At 38.2% G+C, this 12,452-nt stretch overlaps 1 protein-coding gene across 4 annotated transcripts in view; it reads right to left on the bottom strand.

Annotated features, from left to right (window-relative positions):
• The window catches only part of DROSHA (drosha ribonuclease III), a 72,153-nt gene that overhangs the window by 32,094 nt on the left and 27,607 nt on the right, over positions 1-12,452 (bottom strand). For all 4 annotated transcript variants that reach the window (XM_038127097.1, XM_038127100.1, XM_038127099.1 and 1 more), the window contains 3 exons: positions 10,868-10,992; positions 7,425-7,524; positions 4,405-4,512 (listed from right to left, as the gene is read on the bottom strand). In XM_038127097.1, the coding sequence (XP_037983025.1) occupies positions 4,405-4,512; positions 7,425-7,524; positions 10,868-10,992 (333 nt within the window). The remainder of the gene's footprint in view (positions 1-4,404; positions 4,513-7,424; positions 7,525-10,867; positions 10,993-12,452) is intronic.

Genomic DNA, 12,452 nt, shown 5'->3' with positions numbered 1-12,452 from the left:
AAATGCAATAAGCAAAATCAATCAACTTTAGTGTACAGAGAGTTCAGCTGACTGAGCTAAAAATACAAACACTTCCCAATTATTACTCTAGTTTATTGTTTTGGTTTAAATGAGGAAAAAAAAAATCATAGTTTCCCATCCTTCACTTATCAAAGCACTTAATTCATCATATGTTTCTATCTCCACAGCCCCAACCAGACTAAAGACATAAATAGATAAAACCAGTCTTCAACTTAACCAACTTCAATGAAGTAAAAAATATCTGGTCACCAGCAACAGCAAATTTCAAGAAGCTATGATTGAATACAATACTGTATGTTTGTACCTTTTCATTTAACACCCTGCTTTAAAAACGAAGAAACACAGCTTCCCCTCTGCCTCATTACATTAAGGAAGAAACACTTTACACCACTTTAGCCAGCTTTCACCAAACAACAGTAGGTACTCAATTTTCAAGCACAGTTGTGCCTTGCTTCACTTCCTTTTGAGGAAGAATTATGGGATTTTTGAAATGCTGTAGTCTGGCACATTTAATATGCTAAAAAATATCAGAAAGGTTCCTGTTTGTCTAAGAAACAGACAATGTTTTTCTGTTGGGGAAAATGTCAATAAAATTGATAAAAACAACAACTCTATTTTGTAACAATGGCAGTCCCCCTCTCTCAGTGTTTCTAAGGAATTCTCCACTAATAGTGACATCAGATGCATCTGGGTTGAAATAAGCAATTAATTGTATAGTTTATCAGTAGAGTACTATATCAAGTATGATATCAACATCACTATTCTTGCACAAGAATGAAGAGAGAAATAGGAGAAATGCAGGATTTGAAGACTTTTATACCTATGACCATTTGTGAACTAGTTTTTTCTAATTTTTCCTATTACTAACATGACATGAATATATTTAAAATAAAGGTGTGTTTTAAGGGCATTAAAATCTGAGGGCTATCATTATTAATTCAGGAAAAGGATTATGTGTGATTAGAGGAAATGAGTGTATAGCATGACAAGAAGCAAGGAAAACAAGCACATGAAGTAGAAGATGTACAATTTACAGAATAAAAGCTGTTAAAGATTTCTGCAGGTCACTAATGACAGAACAGCAGAAAATACAAACTGATGAATGTTACAAGATCAAAAATAAAGACTAACTAATGGCAAGACTTTCTGTTAAAGTAAAAGACCATGAAATTTCTGAGAACTGAACACAGGGCTGGAAGGTAATCCCAGAATCATTAAGATTGGAAAAGACCCTTTAAGATGATTGAGTCCAACTGCAACAGTAAATTCCACCAACTAAACCATGTCCCACAGACCTTTATAAATACCTTCAGGGATAGTGACTTCACCACTTTCCTGGGCAACCTGTTACAATGCTTGATCACCTTATCTGCAAAGAAATTATTCCTAATATCCAATCTTAAACCCCCTTGGTACAACTTGAGACCATTTCTTTAGTCCTGTCACTTGCTGCCTGGGAGAATACACAATCTGCCACCTGACTACACCCTCCTTTCAGGCAGCTGTAGAGAGTGATAAAGTCTCCCCTGAGCCTCCTTTTCTCCCAGCTCCTTCAGCCACTTCTCATCAGACTTGTGCTCCAGACCCTTCACCAGCCCCAGTGCCCTTCTCTGGACATGCTCCAGGTCGTTCAATGTCCTTCTTGTATTGAGGAGCCCAAAACTGGACACAGGATGCAAGGTGCAACCTCACCAGTCCTGCAGAGGACAATCCCTACCCTGCTCCTGCTGGCCACACTATTGCTGATACAGGCCAGGATGCCCTTGGCCTTTCTGGCCACTTGGGCACATGCTGGCTCATGAACAGCTGGCTGTTGACTAGGAAGTTTTTCTCTCAGATGAAATAACCAGCTAAAATGCAAGAAAAAGACTCCCTGGATCTCCAAATAGTGGAGAAATATAAAACCACTGCAAACAGAATTAGGAAATGTTATTAGGAAGTTTTATTTTGTCACCATGTCACTCATTTACAGGTTTTTTTTTCGGGGAATTTTTAAGAACATCCCTTTTATCACCATATAAACTGTACAGGTGTGCTACCTATGTGTTCCTTCATGGAAGGAATTAATTGAAAAACACCAAAACAACCAAACCTGAAACTGTTTCACAGGACAACTGTGCTTCCCTGCCTCCACGCTCCATCATACTAGACAGAAATAGAGTCTCCTCAAGCAACATTTAACACTCTTTACACCAATACACGTGTCCCTGCATTTGAAGACTGAGATACCAAGTTTCAGACTTTTATCAGCTGTGGGGCAGTGAAAAAAGAATTGACAGACTCCTGGGAGCACACAGAAAGATTTTAATTCGACTCTTGAAGTTATACTGACAAAATGCTCCTTTCCTGGAACTAACTATTTGATTGATTGATTGATTCAATCAACATCTGTCATCTTGGACTATGGCTATTCAATGTTTCTGATATTTTATGTATTTATCTTTGTAGAAGAGATGTTTTTAAAATATGTATGATTTCAAATATTTTGCATGTCCTTTTCTTGCTGCAGGCTAGCACGGCAAGGCAGAGACTCTCTCAAGTGCCCTCAGACAGTGCCCGCATCCCCCAGGACAGCAGGTGCTCCTGACCTGAAGCTACTAAGGGGAAGCAGGTGAGCTGAAATATTTTGGAATGCATGAAATGCTGAACACTCTACACTGCTGTTGAGGGCTCACCAGCAGCAATGGTGTGGGTGGAGAAGAGGAATAGAGGTGGTGCTTCTCAGCATGGCCAGATCCTGCCCCGCTGCTTACTACGTGCTGCCCAGCTCAGTGGCCAAGTACTGCACTTGATATACTGGGTAACCTCAAGTGAGCCTGTCAGAACTCAGATATTTTACACTATTTTTGAACATTCCAACCACTATTCTTCCCCCCCTTTCAAGCAGTTCATTTCTGAGACAGCAAAGACCAGTGTCATTAAGGCTACGTGAAACTCAGAGCAAGTATAAGCTATCACAAGTGACTTAAAAGAGTTTCAATCTTCTAAACTGCAATGCTTTTAAAAGCAGTAATTTTAAATTACTGCACTTGAGCTCTGCCCCCAGAGCTGATTTATGCGTATTTAGTTTTAGTCTTCTTTAATCTGGGAAAAACCATGTAGCAACAGCAGCAATCTTTCATTTTACAGACATACAGTTGCCTATTCTTGGCCTCTCAAAGAAATTAAATCAAAGGACCTTCATACCAGAACTGGCTGATTTAGATGTTACAGCTGCAGACGGGCACAAAAATTGTGAAATAGCTTTACTTTTATCATTCTTTGGTGTTTTGCTGTCCTTCAACAAAATGAAACAGGAATATTCAAGACATTAGGAGATGAATCACAAAAGGTATTATGAATAACACAGAACAGTTTCAAAGTGCCTACACTGGAAATTTACACTGTTTACTTAAGCTGTAAAAATATATACAGTTCACAACAAAAAAATTAGGAAAGGGCTGTGATGCTCCTGAGCTATGTGAGGAGATATTGTGCCACTATTCTCCTTCTACTTCAGAAGCAACAGTAGAATCACAAGAAATGTTTCAGATGGAAGAAAAGCAATTTTAGTTACTAGCATTTCTCTCACTCTACAATTTCCCCTTTTGGCCTCACCAGACTTCTATGATTATAATGGAATTTCTACCTATACCCTTGCCTAGCAACCCCCCTAATTTATACTTCCCATTGTTAAGCTAATATTAAGTTGCATGCATTTAACTCTTAACATCACCAAATCAACAGTTAAAAATAATGCAAGTATATCTCTAGCATAATTATTTGGCTGTTACTACTACTCAAATTTTTTTTATTACAAAATTAAATAAAAATTGCATTTATTCTTATCATATCACAAAGCTGGTTGCTGTCAATTGCTTCAGAATAGGATCTGACAGAGATATATTCCTTGGAGATGTCATGCATATGAAACAGAATATCTGAAAGACACCCTTCCACTGAGGCTCACCTCAAAAGGTAATTGTGGTGGGGTTTTAGGTTTTTTTTACTTTCTTTTAAGTAAAAAGATATTTCTTCATGCTTTACTGTAAAACTTGGGGTGTTTTTAAAAGCTATCTAAATAGAAAAATATAATAAAATTAAAATATATAAAACCAAGCCAGCTGATGGATTAAGAGTTCCACACTAGACTCAACATTTGGCAACCCTCCAGCTGCAAACTGGCCATTCCTAACCTCTCTCCCTTGCACTAATCAACCCCTGGCAGAAAATTTTAAATTACCTTTTTTTGTGTGTATAGAAGAGGTGGACAGAAGACTAGAATAGTTTCCCTAGATCAAAAGATATTACTGAGGTATTCATTTCCATTTGGTTCCTCAGTCTAGAAGAAACCCCTGCAAAGGTAAATGGCAGCTACCAAGAAAGAAAATATGGTTCAGTCACCTGGCAGACATCAGAGCGTATCCCTGTTTTCCAGAAGCCCTGGCTGCTCAACTCCACAGTCACTTCACGTCTCATTGTGTTCTTCTGGCGAATTTTCTGCAGTGCTTCCTAAGCAGGGAGAGAACAGAGCTCCTGTGAAGAGCTTGCTACAACAAAGCACAGCAGTGCACACACCAGCGCGTTCACAATAGCCATGTGAGGTTCAGTTTTGGCCAGCAGTTTCTAAGGCTGGTACAGATCTGATAACTCCCAGACACAGAGGGGCAGATGTGTTGGAATATAGTGTAGACAGGGGATTTTGGTAGACCAAGGAGAGAAGAGAGGTGACTACGTTTTCTTTGCTGCAAATGACAAAACAAACCAGTCCAACTCATACATGCAAGATGATACATGAGTAAGAAAGGTAAAGTCCTTATAATGAAAGCACTTTCTTGACCAAATGTACAAAACAACCTCTTCATTCATGTTCATCACTGTGAGTACTCCTGGTCTGAACGTTCAGGAGGAGCAGAACAGGCTTTGCTTTGTCATCTTGACTACTTTGCAACAGTTCCTGTTCAACTATGTCACTCTGCACAGCCTGGGAAAGGGGTCAGCATTCACCAGGCCTAGAGACTATGCTGATTGAAATCCACCAATTTTATTTCAATAAAAATTATTAAAAATATGTTTTACCTTGACTACTGGCAATTTTGGTGGGGTGCAAACAATGTGTCTCTAGAAACCATGATAGGGTCAGAATCATTAAAAGATTTTGACAGTATCATTGAAAGAAAATATTTTCTGTAAAAATGAAATGAAAGAAAAACAGATAAAATAAATCACCCCTGGATTAGAATCTCTTGGTTCCAATACTATAAAGCCCTGGGTTGTGCAAGCTCCCCATGCAGCATGAACTAACCCCTCAGTGCTCTGCCTTCTTCAGAACACAAAGCTCTTCAAAGCTGCAACTTATCCTGCCTCTCCTTCTCCTTTTCATCTCAGGGCACTTGTTCAAAGCTGTCTCTTCCCAGCTCCCAGTCTGAAGCCTGTGAACACACCTGGGCAGAACAGGCTCTGTTTTCTGATTTGCAGAGACTTACAGAGTAGTTCCAACAGGTGCATCTGTCCAGACACAGATTCATCAAACCTCAGACACCTCAGCAAAGAGATGTCTAGAGTAGGATGCTAGATAGCCCTGGCTCCTTTTATATTCAGTGAAGGGGATAAATGGCTTCAAAAATGCATTTCTCCCTCCACTGACTTCAAAGTGAGCCTTCAGGTCCTAATTTATGCACCTGCTGTAAATGCTCAAAGTTAGGTTAGAGGAGCAAAGCCCCAGGCGTGACCTTGTCACAAATAATATCATTTTACAGCCTCACAGTGGTGGATGACTGATGGCAGAGGGAACAGAGATGCTGCCAGCACTGCACCCCTTGTGCATTGTCAAAGGTGTGTCATTGAGTTTTCCTGAGAAAGGTGCTACAGTGTTTGCCAGACCTGGCTGTATTTCAGTCCGACTGGCTCAGAAACACTGCTTAATATATGATTCATAATCTTTAAAAGCCCATGTACCAGTCAGGTACAGTCCTACAGCTCCTTCTACTGACACCTCTACTGGCAAATACATAGATTATCCTCACATAAAGCTTCTGCTTCAGCCCTGTATGCCTCCCTCTTGGCAACCTACTTGTAAAACTCGTTATCCTGCATAAACAGTCTAGAAACAAAAATCAGCAGTCCACAGCAAGTGCTAAATTATAAAGGAACATTTTATCTTCTGGAGCAAAATATGATCACCCCCTAACAAACAATCCACTACAATGTTACAAATGAGCTATCCATCACCCCCTAATGAAAATATGCCCATAAAACAATGATCTTCTACTTGCTCTGTGTGTAGTTGTGGCAAACAACATCACCTCTGTAAGGGCAAATAATCTTTTTCCTTTACAACTGTGGCACAGTTCAGTCACAATGTTGTGGGGTTTTTTGGCTTTTTTTTTCCATTTACAAGTAAGGAAGCCAAGGGCTTATTTAATATCAGCATAAATAAAATGTTTACTAACACTCTTGCTCACACAACAGCATACTATGCTTTGCAACAATGAAAAAAATCAGGTGCAGTGTCATATGTATCAAACACTTTCTGTAACCAAAAGTAATTCCAAAAGTGCAATTTCTGAGACTTCCCCAATAAACTGGGGAGGTCTCAGGAATCACACTCCATGATTCTCAAGCATCCTTCCCAAGGTAGTCTATGATTTTATAAATAATTAGTGTTTCTAATGAATAAATAAAAATACAATACCTCTTAATTAAATACCATCATGTACTCGATAAGTTAATCTCTCCTCTGTGTATTCTTTAGACAGGTTGTCAAATTAAGAGTGCCCGATAGACAGGCACCAGACAAATTCAAAGCTTCAGTCCATGGGTTTGTAGAAATGGGTTGGTTTAGGCTATATTTAGGAGTCTTTGTTTTTCTGCTTTTAATTCCCAATTGGTTGAGCATTTGCATTTAGGAAATGCTTATTGCTCATCACTTTGCAGGGAAAAAAATAAAATGAGAAAAATATCTTGTCTATCATATAACAACCAGATGATTTCAAGTCAAAGATCCTAAGCAATGTCACTATACCACCTAATAAATTATGGTTTACACACACAAGTGTGGCAGTTTTTATTTCAGAAGAGAAATGTTTAAAATTATGAGCCATTTTAAAGTACATCATGAAATAAAAAGTCCTTCTCTATGCTAATTCTTGAAACCATTAATGGCAACAGCTATAAAGAAGTTATGGTTCCATAACAATAATTTCTATAATTGGGTAAAGAACTTGCAGAAGTTTGACAGCTGAAAAAAGGAAAAAACCTCCATTTAATAACAACATAGATAAAAATAAAATCTGTGTTAAGAGCTGGGAAAGAAAATCTTTTGTAAAGGATTTCTATTGTTTCCATAAACAGGGCAGTCATATGCCTGTATTCCATCCCGAATTACAATGCTCAGTTATCAGTCACAGGAAGGTCCAGAATACCTCTCTTTGTGATAATTTCTGTTTATCAGCCTGTTTGACTTTGGGACTATTAGCCAGTAGGTGACGCAGCTTCACATAACTCTTCCACAGCTTTTGGTATCTGAAGGACAAAACCAGAAAACAAGTATTTTGGTCAGTGAACAGAAGTGTCTCCCTGTTTGTCATTAGGAACACACCAGGTGCTAATAATGCACACAACGTACACAAAGAATGTCTACAAACACCTCTTTGCTGCAGAAATAAAATAATCTCAATGCACTTTCCGAGAGGTCACAGTGCCTGGTTAGCTGCTCCAGCAGGGTGGGCCAGGTAGCAGAGAGGAGGCATTGGTGCTCAGAGTGAGGTAAAGAACAGCAAAGATCCAGGCAGACCCCAGGCCTCCCAGATACCCACCCATCCTCTTCAAAGGGCCACCTCTGCATGCTGAAAAGACGTGCCTGCCCTTTAACTCAATTCAGGCAGGTGAAAACTCCTCCACACGGTTTACCTATCACTCACTGCAAAAGGGGAACACCCTTCCCCAGGAAGCGTCTGTCCTTACACCAGCTCAAACATTTCAGTGAAGCACATGAGGAAGAGCTCTACAAGTCACATGCAAGTTACTCTGTGAAAAGTGAAATGAAAGTTTTGTTCCCTATGGATTTGTGCTGAATGGAAAGAACAATTCAAGTTATTTCTGTGATTGGCACATACTTAAGTTTTCTGGTTTTCTCCAACCATCTAGCCTTTTCTTATTTTGGCACTGTCTAATTACACATGAACCCCAATTACAATGGTTTCCTTGGTGGGAGTCCCTCTAGCACAAACTTTCACCAGATTTGTAAGAACTTACTCCATTTGAAGACAACATCCCAACATTATATTCAGCTGCAATTGACCGACAGGTTCAAAAGTCACAATGGGAGGAGCAACAAAGAGAATCGTGACAGGGACCCTGTGTCCTTAGGAAACAATGCTACCTACCTTCAAAATGTAACCTTTGTATTCAGGACAACCATAAATCAGACACAGGAAGCAGGGAATTAAGAGGCCAGAGGAAAGAAGTTTATCCAAGTTAATTTTTACTCATATTTACATTAGAAAAGACCATCTCCCCCAGCAACAACTTAGAGCAGTGGTTTTATTAGGAAGTTGCCATGTTATTGGCTTAGCAGCCAATGAAGCAGCAGCTCTTTTAGTATTTCATAATCTTCCCAGCATCCCACATTCACAGACACATAAACAAATCCTTTCTTATTGGCATTTCTTCCCTAGCTATTTCTCTGCGGCCTTCTTGAATGTATACTCTCTGCCTCTGGAGATACTGATATTTTTCAGTCTACAAACACATCTGAAATGGTCAATCCATAGATTTTTCTCAGGCTCCATTCAACGCACTTTTGCAATCTGCAGAATAGCACATCTATTTTTGATAAATCACCATCCGAAAAAGAAAAATTACTTAATGAACAAATCAACCAAAACAAAAAGAACAAATGCTGTGAGGAAGTTTCAACCCAAAGCCAAGAACCTAAAACTGTGATCTACAATACACATTCTTCTGCAAGCTTTGAGAAGGGTGAAAAAAGCTTTGTTATTGCAATTAAGTTTGAGAATTAATAAACATAATACCATTACAAAATTTCTGTGTTGGAACATCACATAGAAAAGACACATTAGAGGAAAATCTCTTCTGGGTGCACATCCACCAGAGTTAAGCCTGACATTTATGACAGCACCACAGAGGTCTTTCACAAAAAATGCTTTGTTACTTTGATAAAACAAAACATACCTACATTCTGTAGGCAGCTCCAAGGTTAAAACCCAAAACAAAAACCATACCCATGAGTAGATTTTAAAGAAAAAAAAAGTGTGGTAAGAATAACTTTTGTCCCTTTATATTATTTTCAATTGAAATACTAGAACTTTACAAATACTAATAAATTCAGCATCAAAGTAGAGATAATTCCTATATTTTTGGGTGTAGTTATTTCCTTTTTATGGACAAGAAAACTAAATGATAAAGAGATATGTTTTAAAGATAAAACTAATGATCAAAGCCAAAAACCCCCATTTTTTTATCTGGATTAGCACTTAATATTCCTACTTTCTGCCATGTTGGATTAAAAATTCTCAGCAAGCAGTTGCAAAAGAATACAACTGTCATACATGCATGTGAGTGTTTGGGCCTCAAAACTGCAGATCTGTTAAGCATTTTGCACAAATCATCCTCTTTTTCTACATTTTTGATTTTAGTATTGTTGCTGTTACTGTTTATTTTCTTGTCTCATTGCTGTTTCCAGTAAATAATTTTTCTCTCAAGCTGTGATCTCTGCTTTTCTGTGTCTCTCAGTGGAAGGGCAAGGGAGTGGCTTGTGGTACTCTCATTAGTTGGAGTACTAAATTGGGGAATATAATTTTTAAACTACTGCATTGAGGAAAAAGACAACCTTAAATACACATACAGCAGGGGCAGGCTTTATACTGTCATCATGCAGAAAGCAGATGTCCCAATCACTGGAAGAATTCCCTGAAACAGTCAGAGGTTAAGAAAAGAACTGGGAAGAAAATCCAATCATCACTTTTGCCTCCCTTCATCAATCCACAGTGAAACAATATTTCTTGGTCTGCCTGAAGTCCTGATTCCCTCTCCACTCCTTCTCTATATTCCTCTCAAACTCTAACAGGATATAAAAAGCACAGAAAAGAGCTTCCAAGAGCCTCCAAGCTAGGAAACACTATGTAGACATGATCCTTCAAAGCACAGAAAGAGATGATTAAGCAGGATATAGCAGTATGCAAGAAACAAACATCATGAAGTAATCAAACAGAAAATGGCTATATTATTCCTTATTACATGTGAGACCTGAAGAACATCTAATTAAACAATCAAGCAGCAGCTCTGAAATAAAAACCACTACTTTTGCATATGATGCACAGTAGTACTGGTGAAGTGATTAACTGAAATTTCCTCCCTGCCAGTACCATAAGAAGACTCAAACAGTGATTTGAGAAATTTTAAAACATTCATTCGGGGCTGTTTAACAAAATGACCTAAATGCATCCTCAGATGTCAGAAGTCTATATGCTACAGAGATAAGGAAGCTTGGGTAACAACTTCTCCTTCTCTGCCTTCCTGTTACGCTATTCTCTCTCTGAAAACTGGCCTCTCAGAGAAATAATGTGGAGCTTGAGAAACCACCTTTTGCTGGAACCAAAAGAGCTGTTGTCAGCTTAAGTAGTTTCATACTGCACACGCATGCGTGTTTACTTCAGCACATCCTGAATGATTCCAGAGAGAAAGTTATTCCTCATATTTTCTAACTTGCAGGAGCTTGTGTCCGATACCATAAGTGCTGTGCTTTATACCAGACTCAACTAAGCACATAACCAAGCCCTATTTAAGGCACAAATGACAACAGTAATGAGTTCCTGAACAAAAGAAAGAAAGAAAAGCATCTTACTGAGGATCTCCAGCATAACTGAGTTGAGCAGGTCGTATCCCAAAGTGCACAATAATAGGGAAAGTAATTACATCAGGATTGAATTGTTCACGGTCTAGTTGATCAATACGAACTGAGCTGGGCTTCTAGGAGAAAAAAAAAAAAACAAAATACAACTAAATTGACAGCAGCTCCATGGAAAATTTACTGCCTCAAGCCCACACTATCGAGGAAACAAGAAGCAACAACATTCCAAACTTATTAAGATGCACATTAAACTAATCATTAATACTATTATAAACATTTGGCAACAACAATAACTGAAACAAAGTTAACTGACCTAACACTCAAAGAAAAAAAAAACAAAAGGGCCTTTTAATTTTAAACATCTGGAAATTTACTTTTACTATTTCCAAGAACTGAGAACAACTTTCTCTGGTCAAGCATCACACCAGAAATAAAAATTAGGATTAGCATTCTGGCATCCAAAAACCCACATGCCCAAACAGTTTGCTAAGATCAGGTCACCTCTCTAATTTTAGTTCATGATTTCCCAAAGCAAATGAAGGCGTTATTAGATCCATTCAATCACACTGACTAAACAGCATTAAAAAAAAAATCTGTCACACTACTCTCAGAAAAGGCTCCTAGGCTGATGTGTACAAGGAGAATACAGTCTTGTATAATGAGGAGACTTTTGCCCTTTTAACAGTTCAAAACAGAAGTTCTTTTCATTGTTAAAAAGGACAGTGCAAAAGAAGGCAACTTTTGCTTCAGCTCTATGAACGCAGAGAGTAAGTAATTGCACATCACTGTAGCAGACATGCTGCTCACAGAGCTTTTGATCACTTACCCAGCATATTTAAAAACTCAGCTGAAGGTGCACAGTTTGTCTCCAAGTAAACAACTTCTCCATTACCTGTCAAGCTGCTTTGTAAAGTGCCTGCTTTCTCCCCCCTTTGGAATCAGCTGGATGAGGCCAATATATTTTGCTTGTCTTAGGTTTCAGAAAAAGGGCATTACTTCTAGTTACCTGCACCTCAGAACTTCTCATTTAGCACTGTAAAGATGCACTCAAAGATGAGTTTCAGTGTTACTGAAACAGCTCCCACCATTCTCTTCACAAAACAATAAAAACTGTGTCAAGAACAAAGCTTTTACCCTCCAAACCACCTTGGTATAACTGTTCACAGGAATAATTTTCTGCACGGAAAAGCAAAGTCAATTCTATATATGGCCACAGTGCAATCTATTCTAAAAAAAACCAAAACAACTTACTTAAATGCTTGACTTTCAGATAAAGAAATATTTTCCAAGAGAAAAATGTTTATCAGCTTCCCTTTAGACAAGATGACTGAACATAAAGTTACATCTCCCCAGCCAAAAAAAAAAAAGAGGAAAAAATATTTATGTTAGTTAATAGTTAATTTACTATTACTATTTACTTAATAGTTAAAGCTGATGGTTTCACAAAAAAAAAAAAAAAAAAAAAAAAAAAAAGAGAGAAAAAAAGGTCTTCCCCACAGCACTTTTTATAAAAAAGGATTAGAACAAAAAAAGCCCTAAAGAAAATAATGGGCAAGATTTGTACCAGACAGAATGTTGT

This window comes from Motacilla alba, chromosome 2 (assembly GCF_015832195.1).
Source record: "Motacilla alba alba isolate MOTALB_02 chromosome 2, Motacilla_alba_V1.0_pri, whole genome shotgun sequence".
In the NCBI taxonomy this organism is placed as follows: Eukaryota; Metazoa; Chordata; class Aves; order Passeriformes; family Motacillidae; genus Motacilla; species Motacilla alba.
The sequence above is the reverse complement of the archived record's forward strand: the minus strand, read 5'-3'. Positions and strand labels throughout refer to the sequence as shown.